Source organism: Athene cunicularia (genome assembly GCF_003259725.1).
Source record: "Athene cunicularia isolate RWA chromosome Z unlocalized genomic scaffold, athCun1 chrZ_part3, whole genome shotgun sequence".
NCBI lineage: Eukaryota > Metazoa > Chordata > Aves > Strigiformes > Strigidae > Athene > Athene cunicularia.
The window spans coordinates 2,160,578-2,184,685 of NW_020799144.1; the positions used below are offsets into that span (position 1 = coordinate 2,160,578).

Consider the following 24,108-nt stretch of genomic DNA (forward strand, 5'->3'; position numbering starts at 1 on the left):
TCTGCTGGGCACTCAGTTCCTGTTACACTAAGTAGCTTCTGGCATTTTCTCCTCTCTCCCTCCCAATGAGTTAAAATAACCAGGAAATGCCTGTAATTAAAGCAGCTTCAAGGCATTCACAGCTGCGAGGAGGAGCATGCCAAGCATGAGCAAGCTGCCCTCCCAAATGCTGATGCCAGTGCAGCCACTACCAAATTTGGAGGCAGATACTTACGCTGATATTCTTGAATTGCTGTGTGAATACTTGCTGTTCATGTCGCTGGCTGTCACAACACTACTGGTTTCAGAGAAAAGATCCAATTCTGGGCAATTTGGCATTTCATAATCTGCAAAACATGTTAACAACTGTCACAGTATGGAAAAAGGTCACAGTTATTCCAAGCTTTCTCTCTGTGTAATCTACATAGCTTGCTGGAGAAGCAGCCTGGACAGATTCATTCTATCTGCTGGCATTTTGGAGCCTTATGGCTCTCAAGCCCACTCAGCCAGCACAAAAGAAACAGCCATTGTGAGATCAATGCTCCTCTGCCCTGGTGAAGATTGTGATATTAAACAGTACAGTCAGAGAGATGACAATATTAGTGCAGCAAATCTAGACCCGGACAAAGCATTCTGCTTTCAGAAAACTTACATGAGCCCATGTTAGCTTGCAGGTGAATAAGCTTAGAAGGTACTTGGCATAAAGGACATGTTAAGCACTGTCTGACCCAGAAAAGCTGGCACTATGGAGACAATGCTGTGTCATTTTAAAGAGCTTTCAGGTGACTTTTGATCCCATGAAAGCTGTGACACAGATAACACTGAAAATAAAGCTGTCTTTACAGAATGAGCAAGGTCAAACAACCGAAGTCCAAGTATGGTGTCAGAAGGGGGTGAGAAGAGTGCTGTTCTACTATTGTAGGTAACACTGTAGCTAGAATAGAGTACAGCTCCTCCAGGACAAATGGAAACCACAAAGAAAAAGATGATCACAGCTACTAATGCAGGAGAAAGTCATATGTATTTCAATACTAACCCTGCAGGCTCTCACAAGCCTTCTTCAGCTCTTGGACCACTTGCAGGCGGCTTTTATGGTGAATAAATGCGGTTTTCTGAGAATCTAGGAAGATCAGCTGATTCTTCTGAGCTGCTCAATAAGAAAAGCAGCACATGAACATTTGTGTAAGAGAACAAGGAAAGCATTTTTTACACAAGAAGTTTGAAGGAGCACAGTCCTTCAACAAGCTTGGAAGTCAGGTGCAAAGCACATAAAAGTACTCAAGTGTAAGGAAATTCAGATCTTATAATACAGGAGCCCACAAAACAACATGCACCTGGATGTGGAGTGAATTAGCCTGCCAGACAAGCATCTTCCTGAACAAGTCTGTTTCTGATACAGGAAGAGCAGAAAACTCTGTGGCCAAATCTCTTTACATTAATTAGGTTTGAACTAAAGAAAAAAATCCCTCAACACATAAAGCCTACTGCCCACAGCAGGAAAAAGAAAAACAACTAAGAGTAACCAACCAAGCTTCCTGCACAGAAGGGAGAATATAGCTATCAAATAATATTTTCCAAAAACTACTTATAAAGCTTATAGACAGCTAGCCATTTTCTTAGTCCATAGTGCTATTGCTACACATGCTCTGGAATAAGGACTGTTCTGGGGCTTTTTTGTGGACATGCAGACACAGACCCCTTTGCAACTTGTGACTGTGAGGCTTGGAAAAGCTCAAAAGAAGCCTGACTAAGCTAAAAAGAGCCTATGACACTGCAGGGCTTCAGGCTGCATTGAGTATTGCCAAATGCATCTAACTGGGCAGCAACAGTTAGGCAGAAACAAAGCATCCTTCCATACAGCTTTGAGTACTGGAGTGCTGTGACATCCCACAGACCCAGTAAAGGCCTTCTTCAGCCTCTATAGCACACAGAAGTCTCAGATTCTTGCACAGATTCACCTTCCAGAATAGCAGGTTTGAAGTTGGTCTCCAAGATATCCAGTCTACCATACTTGTGAATCTGGATCAGGGAAAGGAAACAAGGCATTATTTATGTATCTTACTCCACTGGGTTTGTGTGGCACGATTTTTTGTAGCAGGGGAGGGCTACAGCGGTAGCTCCCTCTGAAAAGCTTCTCAAAGTTCCCCTGACTCCCAAGTGAGACCTGCGCCTGGCCAAGGCAGAGCCAATTAGCAATGGCAATGGTGGCTGTGCTTCTGAGATAACAGAACCTGGGAGGAGTGGGATTTGTGAGGTGTTATGAGAAGGATACCTATGTGAACACCAAGGTCAGTGGAAGGAAGGAGAAGTGGTGGAGGTGCACCAGAACAGAGGGCCCCTCTGTATCCTGTGGTGAGACAGCAGGGCCACCCTCCTGCCACCCATGGAGGTTCACAGTGGAGCAAAGGTCACCCTGCAGCCTGTGGAGAACCCCACACTGGAGCAGGCAGCTGCACCCAAGGGAGGCTGGGACTCTGTGGGAAGGCCCCACTGTTGCAGTTCAGCACTGGGAGGGCTGAAACACTCAGGGGTGACCTATGCCAGAGCAACACTGGCTGCAACCAGTGGGAAGGATTCATGTCAGAGAAAGTTCATGGAGGGCTGTCTCCTGTGAGAGGAATCCCACACTGGAGCAGGGGAAGAATGTCGGGAGTCCTCCCTGAGGAGGAAGGAGTGGCAGACTGATCATAACACCCATTCCTTGCCTCACATGCTGCTCAGGGAGGGGAGGAAGATAAGAGAAATCAGGAACAGCCCAGGTGAGGGAAAGGTGTTTCTAAGATGCAGTAACACTTCTCACTGCCTCACTCTGTCTATTAAGTGGTGGTATTGTTAGTGTTTGAATTAAAGTGATGTTCTTTTTTCTTCCCCTAACAAGCCTGTCTTTTGCCTGTGACCATAATGGGTGAACTGCCCCTCCTTGTCCTTATCTCGATTCGTAATCCTTTTGCTTTATTTTCTCCTCCCCGTTCCTGAGGGGGAAGGGGAGCAGCTGCGAGATGCTCAGTCACTCTCTGGGCTTAAACTACAACATTAATGCAGATCCCATCCCTCTGTCTTGCACTCTAACAGAAGTATTTCTTCTCTAGTTCTTGTGTTCTGAAATGTCTTACCAGTCTTAAAGCCTCTTCCCAGAGAGTCCCTTCTAAGAGCAGGAGAACAGCCTCTTCATAGTCCTAGAAGGAAAGAGTAACCATGTACTGCTACCAATACTAGCAATACACAATCAGGTAGTACCTATTCAGAGGTGCATTCCTATGCAACAGTATCACAGTCTGGACAGGAAAACACTACTGTGCCAGACGTGCTTACATAAAAAATAACCCCAAACCATACTATGTTACTTCTCCCATGCTGAGCGGAAACCCCTGTGGAATTCTGCCTTCTTTACTCCAGCCCTCATGAGACAAAAGCTTTTAATACCAAAGCAGAGGCAGCTTTGTAAGTGGAAAAACTCAGGGACACAGAATTCATCCCTACCCTGCTCACTGCATCACCCGGACCTGCTCTGTTCTCCCCAGGAGAGCCCATGGCACAGACTGTTTTGCTGTCAGCATGCATGGAATCATATGTGGCCCAGGAGAACAAAGAAAACACAGATGGCTTCTCTCTCTGACAGAGGCTATTACTGGGGCACAGACAGGAGGATGATTACATTACCTGAGTGTACTGCTCCAGAAGTATGGCTGCCTCTGCATGTTTTCTCTGTTCAACTAGTTTTCCTACAAGAAAAGGTGGAGTTCAGCTTTTCAGAAACAGATGGATTTTGTGCCACAAAATTACAAAGTAGAGGAAAATTCCATTCACTGAGGCACTACCTGCTCACATGGTTGCTTAATCTGCCTGGTAAAAAGAAAGGCTGCCTGATGCCAAGAATTTATTACCTTGCAACATTACCAGCCAGTTGCTTGTGAAATAGCTGGTGCACATCCCCCAAGGCCAGCTGGAGAATGTTTTCCCCTGTGTTGGGTCTGTGTGTGTGGCAGGGGTTTTGGTAGTGGAGAAGAGGACTAGAGTGGTAGCCTCCATGAGAAGCTTCTTGAATCTTCCCTGGCTCCAAGTCAGACCTGCCTCTGGCCAAGGCCGAGCCAATTAGCGATGGTGGCTGCACCTCTGTTAGAACATATTTAAGAAGGCGAGCCTGGGAGGAGGAGTGGGAGTTGTGAGGAGATGTTGTGAGGAGGACACTTATGCAGTCAGTGGAAGAAAGGGGTGGGGGTGAGATGCACCAGAGCAGACTCCCCTGCAGCCTGTGGTGAGAGGTCAGGCTGTGCCCTGCACCCATGGAGGTCACCAGTGGAGCAGATCCCACCTGCAGCCCATGGAGGACCCCATGCTGGAGCAGGTGGCTGTGCCCAGAGAAGGCCATGACTCAGAGAAGTCCACACTGGAGCACTCTGTCACTGGGAGGACTGCAGTGCACATGAGAGACCCAGACTGGAGCAGCTTGGGAAGAACTGCAGCTTGTGGGAAGGACTCACATTGGAGAAAGCTCATGCAGGGCTGTCTCTTGTGAGAGGGACTCCATGCTGGACCAGGGGAGGAGTGCAAGGAGTCCTACCCCTGAGGAGGAAGGAGCAACAGACTGACCGCACACCCCATTCTCTACCCCTCCCCACCCTGTGCCACTATCAGGGAGGTAAAAAAATTGGGAGCAAAGCTAAGCCTGAGACGAGAGGGGTGGGGGGAAGGTGTTTTTAAGATGTGGTTATACTTCTCAATGTCCTAGTCTGTCTGTTAAGTGGTGTTGTTAGTGTTTGAATTAAATCAATGTTTTCTTCCCCTAGTAAGTCTGTCTTTTGCCTGTACCAGGTTAGTCATCCCTCCCTATCCTGATCTTGACTCCCAAGCCTTTTGCTTTATTTTCTCCTTTCCAGCCCTGAGGGGGAAGGGGTGAACAAGTGGCTGCGTGGTGCTAGCTGCCCTCTGGGCTCAAACCACGACACCCCTAGTCTGAGAAAGAAATAGTGAAGAGTGTTTTACATAAAGGAGGCCAGGATGTTAAAAAGAAGTATCTCTTGACAGCTTCAGTGTATCACAGCCTTACTATTGCAAGGAGCACTTTGCCACCTGCTCTCTGTGATATGGACAGCAATCATCAAGCTTGTGAGATTCAGGGCTTCTAGTCTCCTAAAAGTCACAACCAGCTTTGTCAGTGGTTAGTATACTAGATGCAATGTAAGAGAGCAAGTGATACACAACACCAGAAAAAAAAAATTAAATTACCCAAGCACAGCCATCTCAACCCAGACAGCTTGTGTCTGCGCATTTTGCTAAATTACAGTTGTGATTTAAGAGGGGGACCAGAAAATGTATTAAAGGCAAGACATAAAGTATCCAAATCACATTAAGTGACAGAAAAAGAAAATACTGATATCCAACTCTGGAAGACTACACTCCCAGGAGCCATATTCCCACTCCTTAAGTGGGCCCTTCATAAACTCTGCCTCTGAATAAGGCAGAAGTCAGGATGGTGTTCCATTTCTTTTGCTGAAATATATGTCAGGTCCACATGAAGACACTGCTCTGAATCACCAAATAGCCTTTAGGGTCTGTGACTAGGCACAGTACATGTCAATAATGTCTAGAGGCCTTAGTCATATCAGACACTTCAGAGAATCTCCACCCCCTGAGGTTAACCAAGGGGGCAATTTGGAATAGCAGTTCAGCAACCAGCTGCAAGGAAAAAGTGCAGTCATCAGCATGTGGCAGCCAAGGCCATACCTAGCTTGGCAACTCTTGGTTGCCCACCAGCTCAGCTCCAACATCTTTCGGTTCCTTTGAGAAAAAAGGTTATGGGCAATTACTCAAACCCTTGTGAAACGTGGCATCTTTGTTCTCCCTTTAAGAAAAACACTGCTAAAGAGGTTTTCACTAAGTTTCAGGAACAATCAGTATGGACCAAAAATAACAGCAGCTGGTTTTCCTCTGCACAATTCCATCTCCTCAAGGCCTACCTGCCATACTCCATGCCAGGCTGGACAGCTTATCCTTTGTGTAACCAAGCTGTGATGCCATACACAAGGCTTGCTGCCAGCTGCCACTGTTCTGAAAAGCATCAAGTGCTTTTGCAAAGATGCCAGCACGAGCAAATATCAATGCAGCCTGTTCATATAGCTGCTTCTGAATCAAGTACTCCCCATATGCATCACTGATATCCTGCAAGAAAGGCACAAAAGAGAAATAAGAAATCAGCGCTAGAGTCAGTAGCAGCCCTCCATTAGTAAAAATTAAGTGCCCATCAACACAAGCCTATTTCCCCCTCCCCCATAGAACGTCCAGGCACAATGTTCCTACCCCATTTCTAACTTTTTATCAAGCTAATGGCTGCTGATTAGCACTTGGGAGACATTTCACAGAGCTAAAGCAACAGACACATGGGGAGGTACCCAACTTTCCAAGCCAAAGACTGGGTACATACTGAAGGAAATTCAGCCCCTTCTTCCCTCACATGAGCAGTTTTTGTTAGAATGTCTCCCTCTACCAACTTACTCCAGGAGTCAAATACTGGCACAAGGCAGGATGCAAGCCCTACAATTCTACAGGCACAAGCTGCTGTGAACCAATATTCTGAGCTTCACTATGCTATTGAAAGCTCAAAATCTCCATCAAGAAGTGGGAGGGGAGAGGAAGAATACAGAAGGAATAAAGAAAGATTCACAGTGAGCCAGAGCCAGGAACAGACCTCTCTCATGAGGAAAGAGCCCCTTCTGCTTTCACTTGTGTTGCAAACAGACTGAGTTTCTCTATTTCCCCTCTTACTTCTTAATCTACTTCTTTTACAAAGGCTTGTGCGTTGTGTATTTACAATGTATAAATTAAATTATATTAAATGCATTCACTTACATTTTACCTTAGCTTTGGGAAAGCTAGAGTTCTCAGTAGTACTGAAACAAACAAGGGACACTACATGCTAGGAAACAGCACATCCACAAGTGCCCCAAACTCTCTAGCATCTTCAGAATAGTTTAAGGATGACAAAGTGTCCCCTCCCCATACAACCTGCAAGTGCCAGACAGAAAGCTGGTATCACAAAGGTCAAGACAGGAAGAAGTCTTTGTGGTAATGAGAGTTCTCTAGCACGCCACAAGATAGTGCAGTGGAAACTGGACTCCCAGGTGCTCTCCTGGTCATGGAATCAAAGAAGTAACAGCCACTCCTTCAATGACCAGACCATGCAGGGTCAGTGCTGAGAGTTATTCCAGCTATTATCCCAGATGAGGGTCTCAGACAACACAGAAATAGCAATGACCTGCAGAACTTGAATGCAAGCAGCTGCTGTCTCATTCCTGCCCTCACTCAAGATGCCAAGAAGGTGCAAACACGCACATGAGAAAATGAAAAGCCTGTATGCTGCAGTGTCACATGCTTACACACCTTGTATTCCTGAGTGCTAGAGGGGTACAACTTCAGGGCTTCACAATACTGATTCTGATCCTTCACCAAGTTCAGAAATTCAGAGAAGTGTTCAGGACCTACAGAAATAATGTATTTTTCATAGCAACAAAAGACAAAGCACATAGCTTTCATGGCTCCCAGACAGTTTGAGTTCATTGCATTAAGAAGCAACTAGAGATGCTTGGGCGGAAGACCCCAAAAACACCTACTCTACTGCTGTAAAATCAAAGGTGTTCCCTTTCTTGAGGTTTGCTTCACTTTGGCCAGCAGTATTAACTGGGAACGGGTCAACTACAACAGGAACAAAACAAGACTTAAGCTTCACAATCACAACAGTAAGCATTCTCTCCCCATTCTCCCTGTGCCAAGCTACACTACAGAAACCATGTAGCAGTTAACTATGCACTACCAGGAGGGAAAATAACCTTGTGCAATCCTTCTCTTTCTTCAGCCGTTTCCCCCTAGAGGGTCTCCAAAATGGAAATGCTTAACTGCAGAATTTCTCCTTAGAGACACATGTGCAGGACACCTACCACATTTGCTGAGGTGCCCAAGGGCTTTTGTGTATCTCTTCAAGTGTCTGTCTATTGTATATCGCTGATAATTGGTTTCCATTTTCTGGAGGGTATTTAAGAAGGGCAAGTATTCTTTTGGGTCCTGCAAAGAATAATAAAAACTTCAGTTGAGCTAATCTGGTAAGATCCTTACTTACTCCTATCTTTGCCAAGAGACAATCCCATATTTGAAGTTGCACAATAATACACTAAAAAGGCTTTTTTTTTTTTTTAAAATATAAGACATCTTATGTATATGTACTCTTGACAGGAATAACTAACTTAAATTACCAGGCTCACACATGGGCTTCAGCAGTATCTAAAGGATGATAACATTCAAAATTTAAGGCTATGTATCACATCAAACATTGTTTGCTATTAGCTAGTATCATGTATAAATTTGCAACTGTAACACTGATCAATTTCCCCCACACTAAAGGTCATAAAATTTGTTAACATGAATAGAGTATTTTAATTGATGGACAGTAGACTGTTGCAAAATTAGGGAATTCTGAAGATCCTGATGGGTATTTCTATTCAGTGATTTCAAATTAAACCTGCTGGATGATACACATTATTATCATGGCCACCACCAAATAAGCAAGAATCAAAAGAGTACAGAACTGGGAATGTAAGGCATGAAGTCACAACACTTCAGACCACAGTCCCTCTCTTCCCCAGAGCTATGTTGCCATGCTGCTCTAGAAGAGCCCTATTTCACCTTGAGTGCAAGCAAGTTTCCAAAGCTGTGCTCAGGAAGTACTAAAGAAATGCAGAGACATGCCACCTTTCCAGCATTCTCCCAAACACACACAGGACTTCCGAGCAACTGGAATCCTGTCTGAGTAGAGAGCTATGACTAACAAAATATGTGGGCTGATCTGCAGACTACAAAGAACCTTTGGAAAGGCAGAAAAGTAGTTCCTTGGCTGGAACTATAATGCAAGACCTTTTGAGACTTTTCTGCCACCATGATGACTAAATCAAAGTCATATGTTCCCAAGGAATAATCATACAATTCATTGACATCCACAAGGAAAAGCAGATACTTCAGTGCTTCTTCTGCACTCACAGCTTTGACATCTGGAGTAATGGTTTCTGTAACAAGATAAAGAAGCATGCAATCAGGTACACCATCAGCAGTGGAACTGCCCTCTGAGGGAGGGATGCATTAGCAAGCACATCCTTGACACCAGATAGGAACCATCAAACTAATGTCTTGGTCTATATTGCAGAAGGGGTTACTTTGCCTTTCCTGGGCAACTTCAAGGACCAGCCCAAGCACAGTAACTCACGAAGTGTGCAACACTGACAAGTCAGAAGTATCAGCATGGAATAAAGGCAAAGTTTGCCAGTTTGAGATACCAGGACCCAGAATGGGAGCCTCCTATTCCATGTTGGGAGAATCAAGAGTTCTGACTGGAGAAAGCAAACAGTTCCAACTCTGGGCTATCTGCTGACATACCTAGAAAAAAAGATGAGCTGAGGGCACGTACAGCAGCGTATCTTAGCTGCTGTTCCATTATCACACAGCCAGTTTCAAGTACATTTCTGTTTTCTGGCTGACTCCACAAACAAGTCACCTTAAAAGTAATTCTCAGAGTGAACCATGCTACCAATGAAAGTTCCTGCAAACCACCTGTTTTCAAAGCTTTGAGTTTTGTATACAACACCTTGAAGATCATGAACCTTTTGGAGAGCAATTTCCAGTTCTGGAGGACTCTTCTTTACATGTGCTGTCAGTATTGATAGGCAGTACCTGAAGAAAACAAAGCAGGAAATGAAAAAGTGAGAAGGCAGAAACACTGCCTGTTCCTATTTTAGCACAGATAGTGCAAGTTCTAGTTTATATTTTAGTAAAAAGTACCGAACTACTCAGGAATTTCAGTCTTTCTAAAGGAAAGCAGGAAAAATGGGAAGAGAACAGAATATACCAGAAATGTTTTTCTACTCAGCATGTGTTCCCAAGCATATCACAAGACTGGAGGTGTGTTTTGAGTAGAATGAACTACCTTCCCATGACAGTCAGTGCAATGGAGAGAGAACACCTCTCTCTGAAAACTCAGAGCACTGCACACAGTTTTCCAAATCAAATTTGGCATGAAAATGCTCTTTTTTGTAGAGGGAAAGCTTTGTAGGTTATTTCCACTTTCATACATTTCATATGTACTATTTCAAAATGGCTTTCCCAGCTAAAGGGATGCTTTGTTTTCTGAAACCATTTGCTGTGAAAAGTGTCTCCATTTTCAGAGTTCAGCAGCAACCTACCACCTGTTGCTCCTCTACCCAGTGTTTCACATATAAGCTTCCAATGGTTTAACACTGCTTCACTAATTACTGTTATTATCCTATTTTCCCACTCTTTATCCTTGTGTGGTGTTGATTCATCTAAGGATGATGGTTATCAAAAAGTTAATCATTCAGAAATATGCAGCTGAAGATTTACAAAGTAATTCAGTCTAAAGGAACAGCTGAGATCTTTTCGAAAGGGCAGCTGCTCCAAAAAGTCAGCATCTCCCCGAGATGACAATCTTGCTCATGACTTCCTGTCCCCTGTGCACACAGATTGTTCCTAAACTGAGTGTATTTCTTAAACCCTTATAAGCACCCTGCATCTATAACTCTTGCAATAAAAAGTGGAATTATTAAATTATTAAATGTTGCTGTTCAGGCCAGCATCCTCAGCAGATGGAAGGTATCGCTATATAAGTTTTGGGGAGCACAGGCTCACCTCAAAGGATTTGAAGCAAAATAACTGATGTTAAGGACAGCTTCACCTTCTGCAAATGACTTAACAGAAATCTCTCTAGTGGCTCCTTCACCTATAATAATGCTCACTTTTGAGGGTCAATGTGTTCCATGGCAACTCTCATCACATCACATATAACGTTGACTTTTTTCTGATCCGTCTGTTGAAGTGGATGAGCATTACTGCTACCATTCGGAGACGGGTACATACTCTTTGTGAAATCTTCTTCTCTAAATAAAAACACATACCATGAATACCAGCATGGTACACTGCAAAGCCCATCACAAAGACAGTAACATTAAGAAACACAAATACATGTAGAAAAGGACTACTCAACAAATAGCTTATACGTCATTCAGTAATGACACACAACCTGTCACACTGCTAGAGAGCTCTCCAACATCTCTCATCCATCTCAACTGATTCTCAGTCAAGAGAGGCACTGAAAAAAGCTGGTCAGAACAACTGTTTTAGTTACACAAAAAAGCAGAAAATTTTCAAAATACAGCTGTCTTCTATTAAATCCACTACGAAGATGCTGAGCATAGAGCACTTGCTGAAAATTAAGCCATTTGCTTTTATTTCTAGACAAAGGATTAAGGTCAGGTCAAAACTGAAAATAAAAACAGAACAGCTAAGTGATAGCTTCAGCTGCTAAACATCAGCAAGCTTGAGAAGTCCTGAAGCTACCAGAGCCCTAAAGCCTCTTGTCACTCAACCCTTGAGAGAGAAATCAGGAGACCTGATTTGGGAATCTAAGTAAGTATCTTGGCCTCAGGCTTCAGAAAAAGAGGAGCAAGACAGCACTGTTTATGAGGAAACAAAACTTTCTCTGTTCACATTTACCCCTGTACAGCAAACCAGAAGACAAGTCAAAGTACTCAGACAACGTACTAATCATTTGCTCGAAAAACCTAATGGGTGCCTGCAATCTGGAATTCCCAGCAAGACACACTTGAACTATCCCTGAAACTACTGAGCTTACTCAAGTCTTTATGACCCAACGTGCCAGATTTCTGACTGATTCTTTGCACCCATCCTGAAGAGCTGCAAATATTTTGACAAAATAACATATTGCCACTGATTAAATGCATGCTTCCATTTGCAGAATTATACTCACTTCAGCTCTGTGAAAAACAAGTTGATAGAGCTCACAGAATCTATTTGCCTGATAAAGGTTTCTGCATTTTCCAGAAATAGCTGAAATGAACAAGAGTATTACTACTGTTATTCTGAACAAGTACATTAAGAACAAATTCAAAGACCTTCTCCAAATGCACAAAATGAAGGAAATGCTAAATCTGACCTGCCTGCATGAGAATGCAGCAGTGCAGAGCAGCCACCTCTACTGACAGCACTACCTATGCTTTTGAGCCCACTGTTCAACGTCAATGGATTTCAGGCCAGATGGACATGGAAACCATAACAGAACTGGGAATACTTGCCTTAGGATTGTGGTCATAGAGAAGATTGAGGTTGATTCGCAGCTTCCTCATACATTGAAATGCTTCCCTGAACATAAGCCTGGAGGAATGAGTCAAGTGGGATAGTTTACATAGTGGATAGGTACAATATCTGCAAATAAAGGCAACTAACTAGAGGTAAGCACAGACCCCCTGGGAAACAAATAGCCTAAGCAATATGCCATGTGGATTGCCTTCCAGAAAAAATGTGCAAGGTCAATCCTGTTCATTGCCAGCCTCTGCAGTGGTGCAAACCAGCACATCAAGTTGAGGAAGCAATACAGGCCTTACATTACTTTTTTCCTCTCTTAAAACAGAGAACTACATTTTAATCTAATGGACAAGCTTCTGTTTCAGAAAACTTCAATGTAAATCAATTAAACAATAAAACATGAAAATCAGCAAGCTTCATCATGAAGTGATTGAGATGTCTGGAGAATGGAGCAGAAGATTTCTCCCACCCACACAGTCTCAGCACACCTTCAGTGAGAGACACCTGGGACTGCTGAAAGCTGGACTTCTAGCTGATAGCTCCAAAAAGTTTCATTCCCACTAATGAAGTCAGTTCCTCTGGGTTTAGCCTCCCTCCCTTCTCCAGCACAACAAAATCAGGCCAGCCAGGCTCAAGAGGTTGGACTGGGGGAGGGGAAGACCAGAAAACACCAGTGTCATTTACCTGTCTAGCCACTTCCGAATCTGGGCAAGAACCAGAGCTCGGTGGTGAACAGTCTCCAGATTTCCTCTTGGCATCTATAACACAAGATCCACACAATTATTTTTTTGTAGTTACTCCACCTACACTGAAGGCAAAGCAAGGACTGGCTAGTTTTCTAGGCCTGTCTGCTCCTTGCAGGTGCATGGGCCTGTTGCATTTCAAGAACTGTGGAAAAATGTCTGAAAATTCTCTCTGCTCCAAAACATTCCTTCCTCGGGAGGCTGGACTCCACTCAACCAGGCAAGACCCAGAGGAGCCTGATCAAGCTTTCAGGTTAGCCCTGCTCTGAGAAGGATGTTGGGGTACCCACCTCCAGAGATGCATTTCAAATGACATCTTTCTCCATTCTGTGAACCTCTGCCGGTTCTGAAGAGTTGAGCTCAGCACTTCAAATTTAGTGACATGGCTAATGGAGGGTGGCTAGCAAATACAGCAAGTTCTAACAGGTGAGTCTGAGATTCACTATGAGAGGCCATAATATGTAGCACTAAGCTAACCTTAGGCATCAGGAATTTGACTAGCTCTTCTCAGTTCTGTACATACCCAGCTTCCTGTGTGGAACCCAATTCCCACAGGCATGCTCAAAATGCCTCTGCATCCAGCCAGGCAGCTGGAGATGTGAGGTGCTGTGCTGCAGCAGTACAGGGCAGGAGCTTTATAGCACTGCACACACTGTTTGCAGGTTGGCCAGCTGCCCACTGAGATTGCAACCCTACACAACCCCCTGATAGTAGACTTCGGCAGACACTGACAGAGCACTGACCTGTAGCACAACCTTTGTGTCCTGGGGCACAACGGTGATGATACGTGAACCTCGCTCCACCTTGCGCAGGGTCTCACTGTTGGGTGCAGCAGCACTGCTCAGGCCAGCCTGAAGGGCTGAAGACAGCATATTTATCAGCATACATGGCACACCACAGGACAGTGCCCCAGGCAGGCTGTCCTGAGTGGCCCTGCAAGGCCATACTGGATCAAGTCAACAATACACCACCGATCTTCAATGGTTTCAGATAGGAAGAGGATATCCTAGTGCTAATAACTGCTGTACATAAAGCAGAGAGGTCCTCTACACAACAGGATCCCAAAGCTCAGCAGATCAGATGAGGAGCACTGAAAGATGTAAAGGACCAATAAGTTGTCATCCTGCCTTCCCCAGCATCCTCATACCTCTCATATCCAGAGGCCACCAGAAACTCTTTCTACTGGGATCCCTTCTCTCCCACACACCCTCAAATAGCCCTTTCTTTTTTTTGGACATGGAGGGAAGGAGAGAATGCAGGGCTAAGCCATTGAAAACAATGAAGAAGGGACAACTTCAGGCCAAATCGTGCTCCCTGGGAGGAGCATGTGATATACAAAGTCAGTTCTCTGTGCTCCTTGCTCTCTGACAGGTTTCTGAAAACTCTCTTCCTCAGTCTTTTAAGCAATTGCTTTGAGTGACCCAAATACAGCAGGTTTGGTTGTGAAAAATGGGGACATCTTGTGGTTCTAAGACAACAGCCATGAGCTGCCAGCAGCAGGCAGCCAGAGCTGGCATTTACCTTTCACTGATATGTTCTTCAAGCAGAAGCACTGACAGGTGTGAGAGTTAGTTGTCACCAACAAAAACTCATTGTATGTTGCAAATGAGGTGATGTTGGAAGCGACCTGTAGAAAAATGATGAAGTTTATTGCTGTATAGAGTGGCACAGGAAAGCTGCCTTTGGCAGAGGAAAAGGGGATATAATGAGGGGCAAAATCTTTGGTACCTCAATATCATTAACAAAAAACCGGTATCGATCTGTGAGGCCCAAGATCATCTCCTGGAAATAAAAGGGATGACAAGTGTAAGCTATCTGTGTCACAACTTCCAGTCTCTCACAATACTGACTAGCACTGCATTAAGTACCTTACAATTAGGTACTGAGTACCTCATGTGAATTACTCAGAGAAGCTGGAGTCATACAACCTCTATACCAGGAGGGCTTACTTAAGTGCCTTTAAACAATTCTGGCTGGAAACCCAGCTTGGTCTACTCTGTAACAGAAACCATGACATATAACTTAGTTTTTTGTTCAGCAGCATTTCGTCAAAAATACCAGAGGAAAAGCAACAGTACAGAGCAGAGCAAAGCAACTCCATACAGAACTCACCTGGATGTATGCTGAAGGAAAGAAACCCTGAAACTACAGCAAAATAGCTACTCATTCCTTAAACTGTTTAACTACCAAGAACCCATCTAATAGAAAATACCAGTAGTAGGAGATCTGCAGTAACTCAGTGCAGCCATATTTGCTATTAGGATAAGTTCAGACAAAACAGAGCAAAAAGCTGTTTTCAACAAGAGCAGGGCAGTGACTGTTGGAGATGTTAAATCAGAAATTTATTGCTCTTCAATGACATTATTAATTGTGTTTATAGAATAAGGAGATGGGGTGTTAACTGTAAATCATCAGAAACACTCTAGAAGACGTTCTCAGCTCTGCATAGGGCCTTATGAAGAATGCTGGTAAGAAGTATCATTGGGCCCTGGGCAAAGGATCACAGTGCACATTTGACACAAAACAACTGGGTACTGAATTTAATCTGCTCACAGTCTTACTTACTTCACCACTGATCCTTGTGATAGAAGTCTGCACGCAAGGGTAGGGGAACTGAACAGCAGAGCCACTGCTAGTCTGCCAGGGCTCAAGGACTGGAGCAGAAGCCTCTGAAGAGCAAAGAAGATCAAACTGTATTCCATCTGATCAAAGATTCAGACATTATAACCACATGCATCTCAAGAAAACTAGAGCTAGGAATAAGCTACACCATTTGACAGAGGGGAGGAATGCTGACACAAAAGTCCAGGACACAGCAGACAAAAGGTGCTAACTTCTAAGGGCTCAGCAGCACCTTTATTCCACTGTAGGAAAGAGAGAAGTGCCAAGGATGTGGGAGTCAGTCAGTCAGCTCTTTGGAAATCACTAGACACCTGCTTTCCAAATCACTAATTTTGGCCCATTTCTGGGAGCAGAGGAGGCATGAAAGGCAGGACCAACTACTAGCAAGTGACCCATCTGCCTGAAGTCAAACCATCTCTTTAAACCTTTTGAGAAATCTGTAATAACTACATCTCAGTCCAGGTACTTTATTAGGGCCTAGCTTACCCCAGAGGTATTTCAAGATCTGTCCATCAGCCAGCTGCACAGCTACAGTTCTGGTCACTGGGCTGCAGCACAGGCTGATCACTTCTCCATCTACAGGCACAGACAACCTGGATCAAGATACAGAAGACAGAACATCAAAACACAGAACACCAATCACAGCAGATACATTTAACAGCTAGACCCTGCATTTTTTGTGGTCAGATGGAAGAATGCACATCTACAGCACGGACAAACACCTTTTTCATGTAAGGATCTTCTGCAGTCTTTTCACACCTTTGTCAGCTGACATTGGCACCACAGAGCACCAGTAACTCCAGCTAACAGGCATTTGCCTAACTTTGCTACTCATTGCATGCTTAGAGCACTCTGCAAAGCCCACACTTCTTTTGTTTATATGCAAATCGGCCTCTCTTTGCTGTGTTGAGTGCTGCAGAAAGCAACCCTCAGGATCACTTTGGGAAGATTTCTGTACCCCAGGTGACTTCCTTTTGTGATTTGGTTTTAGTCAATCCCACAAAGTCCAGCAGGTGAGGAGGAGCAGACCAGTAACAAGTGCTACCAGTCCCCTTCTGGACCTTGATAATGGTGGGCAAACAGTAAAATGGAGGAATTCAGTCCCCCCAGGGACCTGCAATTCAGACAAAGAAACAGCTATCCTGTACTGACAGAGGCGTGCTAGCATATGCCCTCTTGCCAGGCTGGGTGTAGGCATCAGGACTACAGGCAAGTGTTGACTAGCAGGCAGCTTCATGAGCTGCTTGGTTTTCCTGCAGGAAGAGAGTCAAATTCCCCAACCCACAGCCTCCAGGCTGCATGTCTGTTGAGACTTAGTTCCTTCTAGGCACTGTACAGAAGCACTCTCAAACTTCACCCACAACTGCCAGGTTTCTAGTACCACAAATTCAGGTGATCTTCTTCAGCTCCAGCCACATGAGGCACTGCAGTCAGATGGTGAAGGACAGATTGAGCAGCATGCTGACCCTGACCAACCACCAGGAAGCTGTCATTTGGTAGCCAGGTGAGAAATCGAAGCCCCAGAGGATTCATCACTTCATTGCTGTCACTGCCCACATCAACTCTGTCACAAAACAAGAGAGACTGGGAAGCAAATAGAACCTGATTTCCGTAGGACACCTCACTGCAGAGGTGGAGGTCTTCCCAGGCACACTGGCTTTTCAGATGCACAGTACGGCTAGGAGAGCTCCAGTATGACTCCTGTCACAGGCTAGGCTGAAGATGAAGTATGAGACCCAGAGAACCCCATTTATTTTCCCTAGGCTGTACTGCTCCCATACCAACTGTGTATAGGAGCAAATGTAGAGCAGGATAGTTATTTTACCTTGTCATTGTCCCTGCCATGCTAGCAGCTCCGTTGCTCAGAGTGCCATGATTACGGGCCTGGGCACTGCACAGCCGTTCCTCTGGCTCTGGGAGCAGGAGCATAAAGTGCAGCACCACAATGCCAAGAGTACCAGGCACGGGAAAGTCTGTCTCAGTGCTGTCACTGACAGTCACTGCTCTCACTGGATCAAGACTTCAGTCATGGACACTTCTCAGGATAAACTTCCCACTGTGTTGCTCAATTGTTAGCACTAGTTGCAGCCACAGTGTCAGCACAATGAAACCATGTTACCTGACAAACTTCAAACTCTTGAGACAAGTAGTCAGAGCTGTGTCCTCTAAAACATTCAGCCGAGCACCACTCTTTTCTCCCCACTACAACTGTACTAGTTATAGATTACCTGTAGGCTTTATCCAGGTATGGTGTTTCCACAGTTGGTTTAAATCCATTTCCACCAACAGCTCCAAACCTGACACTGGGGTCATTCATTGTACTCTGTCCTAGCAAACACAGAACAAAGCAGAGTTTAGAGATCCTGCCAACAGAGTCCCTTCCATCATCACTCTTAGCAAAAAGTACATATGTGATGGTTTAAGCCCTGCTGGTCCAGAGACCACGTTGCTGTTGCCCCTCCCCCACCCTCAGCCGGTCGGGCTGACAGTGAGGCACAAACCCCGGTTAAAATAAGAAGAAATTTAATACAACAGTGTGATAAACAATCTGAACAACAACAGTAGCAATGATAACAACAGCAATAACAGTATGCAAGACAAAAGATATACAGAGAAATAATGCAAATGGTTACGGAACAAGCCCGCCGTGTGCTCCCCGCCACCAAAGCCACCAAGGAAAATGTTCCCGTGCTCCCGCGCCACTGGAGATCCCTTCCCCCTCTCTCTCTGCTGGGCAAACTTAACCCTATCCTAGCTGAACCAGGACAACATGCTACAGGAAACAATTATAAAAGTCAGAAAATACCATCCGTACATGTACAGTCAACACCCAATCCTCATTAACACCCTAAGAAACAGTTACTTCATAATGTCACAGTACAAAACTGAGCAGTTTTCTGAGACCCAGACACTTCAGTGACAATTAGCAACATGCCATCAGAACAGATTACACAAGATACCATTTGCTGCACTCCAATCAAGCCGAAGCTAAGCAGAGGGATATTACCAGCATAAACACATAGCTAAGTGCTGAACACTGCCTTCTCACAAAGTCAATGCACCACCAAAATGCTCCTGTACCACCCAAACTACTGGAGATGAGAGAACTGACCCTGAACACACAGTTGAACCAGATATATCTTGCTCCTAAATACTAAAGGCTCAAGTGACCATCATCCTACTAGTCCACCAGGGTACTGCTCTCAAGGACAGAGGGTTTCCTTTAACAAGACAGTGCAACATGCTCTTACCATATCTGTACACAGAGATCTTGTTACAAGCATCCAGGACAGCCATGTCTCCACTATGTTTGGGATCTGTGTGAAATGCAACCTGATTGACAGCCTGCTGGAGCTGGAGCTCATAGGTACACATGGGTGGAGGCACCACAGCATGCTGGAATGCAGTGACAAGCACTTTATCTGTGGAAGAAAAGAAAAAAACCCACCAAGCTGTAAGCCAATCCAAATGTTAGTGAAGCTCTTGTTAGTTGTTTACTGAAAACAGGAACAATGTTACAGGCAAATACAGTTTCTGTGCCCTTAGCAGTGAACTCCATTGAACCACCTCTGAAGCTTCCATCAGTTACAGGTCCCCCTCAATGACAGAATCACAGAACTGTCTAGGTTGGAAAAGACCTTGAAGATCATCTAGTCCAACCATCAGCCCAACATTAACAGTTCCCAACTACACCAGATCCCTCTGTGCTGTCGACCCTACTCTTAAACACCTCCAGGGATGGGGATTCCACCACCTCCCTGGGCAGCCCATTCCAATGCCTAACAACCAGTTCTGTAAAGAAAATGCTTCCTAATATCCAGTCTAAACTTTCCATGGGGCAACTTGAGGCCATTACCTCTTGTCCTATCACTTATTACTTGGTTAAAGAGACTCATCCCCAGCTCTCTGCACCCTCCTGTCAGGGAGCTGTAGAGGGTGATGAGGTCTCCCCTCAGCCTCCTCTTCTCCAAACTAAACACCCCCAGTTCCCTCAGCCGCTCCCCGTATGACCTGTGCTCCAGACCCTGCACCAGCTTCGTTGCCCTTCTCTGGACACACTTGAGTCATTCAATGTCCTTTTTGGAGTGAGTGGACCAAAACTGAACCCAGTCATCGAGGTGCGGCCTCACCAGTGCTGAGTACAGGGGTCAGATCCCTTCCCTGTCCCTGCTGGCCACGCTATTGCTGACACAAGCCAGGATGCCATTGGCCTTCTTGGCCCCCTGGGCACACTGCTGGCTCCTGTTAGGCCGGCTGTCAGTCAACACCCCCAGGTCCCTCTCTGACTGGCAGCTCTCCAGCCACTCCTCCCCAAGCCTGTAGCGCTGCTGGGGGTTGTTGTGGCCCAAGTGCAGCCCCCGGTATTTGGCCTTATTGAATAACAGCTTTGTAGAAACAGCAGCTAACAGAAGAACTACCATTATCCCATCCACTCTGCATCCAAAAGGCTACACCACCTCTTCTGACCCTGGAGCCGGAAAGCAGTCCCCCTGCTTACCTCCATCTATGACAGCCACATTTGACATATGCTGGCTATTCTCACCCATCCCATGGTCTGTGGTCCAGTGCCAGTCATAGGAGAGGTAATGCCAACCCTGGCAGAGTACATACAGTCTATATGGGTTCTCTCGGTCCCACAGCAGCGACACCAATTGATTTTCCTCCAAGCTACCAAAATGTAGACTTTGCTTCAGGTACCAGTGATAGTTCCCTGTGGTCCACAGCTGAACTATAGAAAAACAAATGGTTAGTACAGACTACTGCTTCAGACACATCTCAAGCCCTCCCCACCACAACTGCTCTTCTAGAGGTATGTTAAGTGTAATGAAAATAATAGTGCTAGCCTTCAGGCCACGGGCTGTGTCATACAACACCCAGCACAGGAATACAACAGACTGTGCAAAAGAGTCAATACGAGAAGTCTTTGAGCTCCTCTTGTGTGAAGGCACCCATGTTTTACAAAAGGCTCATGCCGTTAGCATTCCATTAATACCACTTCCAGTTACAGCAACCTGGAAGATGCTTTGTGCTCAGGATGAATTTCCAGTTCTTCCTGACATGCACAGGGGTCTCAAAGCTGAAAGTAACCCTCCACAGTGTCTCCTAACTTGCAGAGAAATACCTGCTGCTAACCACATCTGCAGGCAAGTGTAAGAGCCAGTCTCTTACCATAACTGTTTGTGTTGGAGTTTTCCACCTTCAGATCTTCCAGCCATATAGCCAGGATGGTAGAATCTGCATTCCAAAGCAGTTCATTAACCTGCAGAAACAAACACAGCTCGTACAGATACTGTTTTTTCTGCACAGGGTGGCTATGCTCCCAGCTGGCTTGCAACACCATGAGTTGCTCCTTATTTTCAACAATGTCAGGTGCGTGGGTTAATATGCTAATACAGCCCTTGTGTGTTGCAAAGCTCCCAACAGTTGGATCAAAGCATCTTGAAGCAGAACCTATCACAGAGGTTCCACACAGCTGAAGAGGCTGTACAGCCACAAACATAACAGCAGTGTTCTCTTTGCATTCCTTGGCACTGAGGAAGCATCTGCCTCTCAGCATCCAAAGGCAGGAGTTGAAGTAACACCCTAGCAGTAGCTTCTTGCTTCTCCTGTTTGGGATAACGTATTTCATTGCACAGCTCTTGCATCAGCTCATATCCTGAACAGCACTTTTGAAGCATCTGCCTGGTAGAAAGTATACAAGGGCCAAAGGCACTCCAGATCTACAATCCCCCTGTACTTTTCTCTGTACTACAGGCCTGCAGAGGCATTGCGTCTTCTCCACAGACTTCTTCATTGCTGTCTTTTCAGGTCACTTTCTCCATTAGGACCAGCACTAAGTGATAAGTTAAAAACTTTCTCCCAGAATTTAGAAAAAATCTAGTACTCCTCTGCAATACACTCTAATCAAAGAAGCCCAGAAACAGCACTTACTTTGACCTGCCCCTTCTGGAATGGGAGGGTGAACTCTCCATGAAGAAGTCCATTCTTCTCCAAGAAAACCACATCATATCTGTTGGGCTTTTCTTGTGTGGATGCTATCAGGTTTCCAGAGGGCCTTAAAAAAAGAGCCAAATGAAAAGTGGTTGCTCACATAATCACTGTCATTTTGAACACCAATCAACTTGCATTTTCTTCAGAGACACGAATAAAAGGGCAACAGAGGACGTGCTTTCATCAGACAAAGTCATAGGTCCAGCACAGACATTTTCCAGGGCTCATGATATCCTCAGGTGTGCAAGTAAATGTCAGTACTGGCAAGAGGACCTCTTTATACAGTTGAATCAAAAAACACTTGACATTGAGACTGTGCTATCTCTTATTCCCACATGTAATACAAGCATTAGGCTTTTCATGGTTTAAAGGGCTACTCTTCCTCATGCTGGATCAGAAGTAAGCTTTCTTCTACTTTTGGGAAAAACAAACACCCACAGGCAAAATGAAATTGATGCCGATTAAAGACTGTGACAAGGGAATAAAAAGCAATACACTGTTGCCAGCAGGCAAACTGCTTTCCTACTCACTTCCAGGACAGTGCTTGTTCTAAGCCTGAGATAGGCTCACTTGTTGACTGCAGCACAAGCTCTCTGTTCCATACTCGGACCTTCCGAGCACCTACAGATTGAGAGAGTAGTAAGACAAAGGTATAAGAATGCACTGGGAAGACTTTCCTAATTTTATGAGGGCAGGAGAGCAAATTTTGATGCACATGAATAAAAAGGAGATTACTCTCTTGTATACCTTAAGGGGTAAGAACTTCTGTCTTGGGCAGTTCTCTCATAGTAACTGAGTGATTCTAAAGGAACTGAGTAGGAATTTCAGTCTGATGTAGCTCAGTCATAGCCATTTCTGTCTCCAGTTTTCACCACAGAAATGTCAGATTCTTCCTATAAATGCAAGATCTTTCCTAATCTGAAGTACTGAAGGTAAAAACTAGTGAAAGAGCAGTGCAGTTTGGTGCAGATCAGTATGTTGACCAATATATTTAAACTGCTCAGTAATATTTATTATGGAAGACATCAATTACAGTCTTAAAAGAAATGTACATGCTCATCACCTCTTTGGTTTTAGGGCAAAACTTAGGGAATAGTATTACCACTATTTAAACAAAAGTGTGCAAGGACAAACTGGTAGTTTGAGACATTTGGGTACAGCAACCCAAACATTCATCCATTTGGCACTGAGAGCCTATCACTGGGAGTTGAGCAGTGATTTGGTACTGATGAAATAAGCAGTTCAGATAGTAACTACTTAGTAGTAACTTCTCCTGGCTTCTCACTGGACTGAAAACCAAACTGCAAAGAAAGTGTTCAGAAGATCATGTCTACAAAATGTCTCTGAGAACAGCAAAATAGAGAAAAGAGCAATTAACTAGCTCAACTTACCCTTGTTTAAAGTGGCCAAGAGTTCACGAACACTAGTTATTTCTTGCCTTGCCTAGCTTCTGCTTAAGAAGCCTCTTATACATGTCGGTATTTCAAAAAAGTTTGGTTCCATACCTGTCTCTGGACAGACAGCACTCACTGCAACAAACTGCCCATCTCCTCTCCATGTCACCCGAGGCTTGCCATCATCCCAGGCTGAAGTAGGTGACTCCTGAAGTCACACAAAAGAAAACTGCATCAGAGCTTGGGAAGGCAACTTCTATCTTTCTCTAAAGAGACTGCATTGTTAAGACAGCTCTTTCAAGACCCCTGACATGAAATCAATTAGTGAAAAAAATCTTTGGGCTGTACAGTTAAAAATTCATTACTTCGAACATTATTTTATGAAATACTATAATTAAAATTGTCTGTAAATTCAATCTGCTCCTCCTGCAAGTGTATATGACTGTCTATTCACATGATCACATGCTATTCTTCCCTTCCACCCAGGATTTCCGCTTACAGGCCAGCTGTGCATAAGCTGGACACAGAAGGGTGAATCATGGTTTGTTCATGTCTGACACCTGGAGGCACAACCCCTTAGAGGAAGAAATGCCACCCAGGCAGTCTGTAGAGCAGACAGAAGCTGGGATGAGAAGCAGTTTTCTTCAAGGCTGCAGAACAACACAGGAAAAGAACCCCAAACCCAGAACACACAAGAGGCGGCTGTTCAGAGGTTTAACATCATCAAACTAGGCATATTTTCTCAGATACAGACAAGCCTTATCCTGTCCCTCCTAACAATAAAGCTGGAACAGGTTGCATTTGATGTCTCTGCCCTCTAGCCTGAGAGGTTTCAGCAGGACAGTTTTAAGTTTGAAATTTAAACACATGAAGAAAAATCCAGCAGTGGAACATTTTTAGCTACCTGACTTTTCACCACATAAAAAGTAGAGAAATCAAGACCCAAACAAGGAAGTGTCAAAGGAGCAAAGAGCTAAAATGTGCAGCTACTTGGAGCTGCCTCACATGACTGGCGATGATTGGTAGCCCAAATCGTTCTACTCTTGTCCTCTGGGAGCCCAAACTACTGTTATTTCTGCTCCTCTCAGCCAAACTGCATGCTATTTCTCTTGGTCATATGAACACTTTAGTATATAGCACACATTCAACAAAACCTGTCATGTTGATTTAAGGGTGGATTTACTTCTGCAAACACAAGTGCTTGCAAACCTTCTTGCTTTGAG

At 44.7% G+C, this 24,108-nt stretch overlaps 1 protein-coding gene across 2 annotated transcripts in view; it reads right to left on the bottom strand.

The window, feature by feature from the left end:
* Positions 1-24,108, bottom strand: part of ELP1 (elongator complex protein 1) — a 34,070-nt gene that overhangs the window by 3,802 nt on the left and 6,160 nt on the right. For both annotated transcript variants that reach the window (XM_026866657.1, XM_026866658.1), the window contains 27 exons: positions 22,997-23,093; positions 22,022-22,112; positions 21,432-21,555; positions 20,670-20,760; positions 19,999-20,229; positions 18,752-18,922; positions 17,729-17,828; positions 16,882-17,064; positions 15,987-16,093; positions 15,444-15,547; positions 14,607-14,660; positions 14,400-14,505; positions 13,622-13,737; positions 12,820-12,893; positions 12,126-12,204; positions 11,801-11,880; positions 10,770-10,910; positions 9,605-9,690; positions 8,881-9,029; positions 7,911-8,034; positions 7,357-7,454; positions 5,937-6,138; positions 3,640-3,701; positions 3,093-3,155; positions 1,938-1,998; positions 1,016-1,126; positions 215-326 (listed from right to left, as the gene is read on the bottom strand). In XM_026866657.1, the coding sequence (XP_026722458.1) occupies positions 215-326; positions 1,016-1,126; positions 1,938-1,998; positions 3,093-3,155; positions 3,640-3,701; positions 5,937-6,138; positions 7,357-7,454; positions 7,911-8,034; positions 8,881-9,029; positions 9,605-9,690; positions 10,770-10,910; positions 11,801-11,880; positions 12,126-12,204; positions 12,820-12,893; positions 13,622-13,737; positions 14,400-14,505; positions 14,607-14,660; positions 15,444-15,547; positions 15,987-16,093; positions 16,882-17,064; positions 17,729-17,828; positions 18,752-18,922; positions 19,999-20,229; positions 20,670-20,760; positions 21,432-21,555; positions 22,022-22,112; positions 22,997-23,093 (3,017 nt within the window). The remainder of the gene's footprint in view (positions 1-214; positions 327-1,015; positions 1,127-1,937; positions 1,999-3,092; positions 3,156-3,639; positions 3,702-5,936; positions 6,139-7,356; positions 7,455-7,910; positions 8,035-8,880; positions 9,030-9,604; positions 9,691-10,769; positions 10,911-11,800; positions 11,881-12,125; positions 12,205-12,819; positions 12,894-13,621; positions 13,738-14,399; positions 14,506-14,606; positions 14,661-15,443; positions 15,548-15,986; positions 16,094-16,881; positions 17,065-17,728; positions 17,829-18,751; positions 18,923-19,998; positions 20,230-20,669; positions 20,761-21,431; positions 21,556-22,021; positions 22,113-22,996; positions 23,094-24,108) is intronic.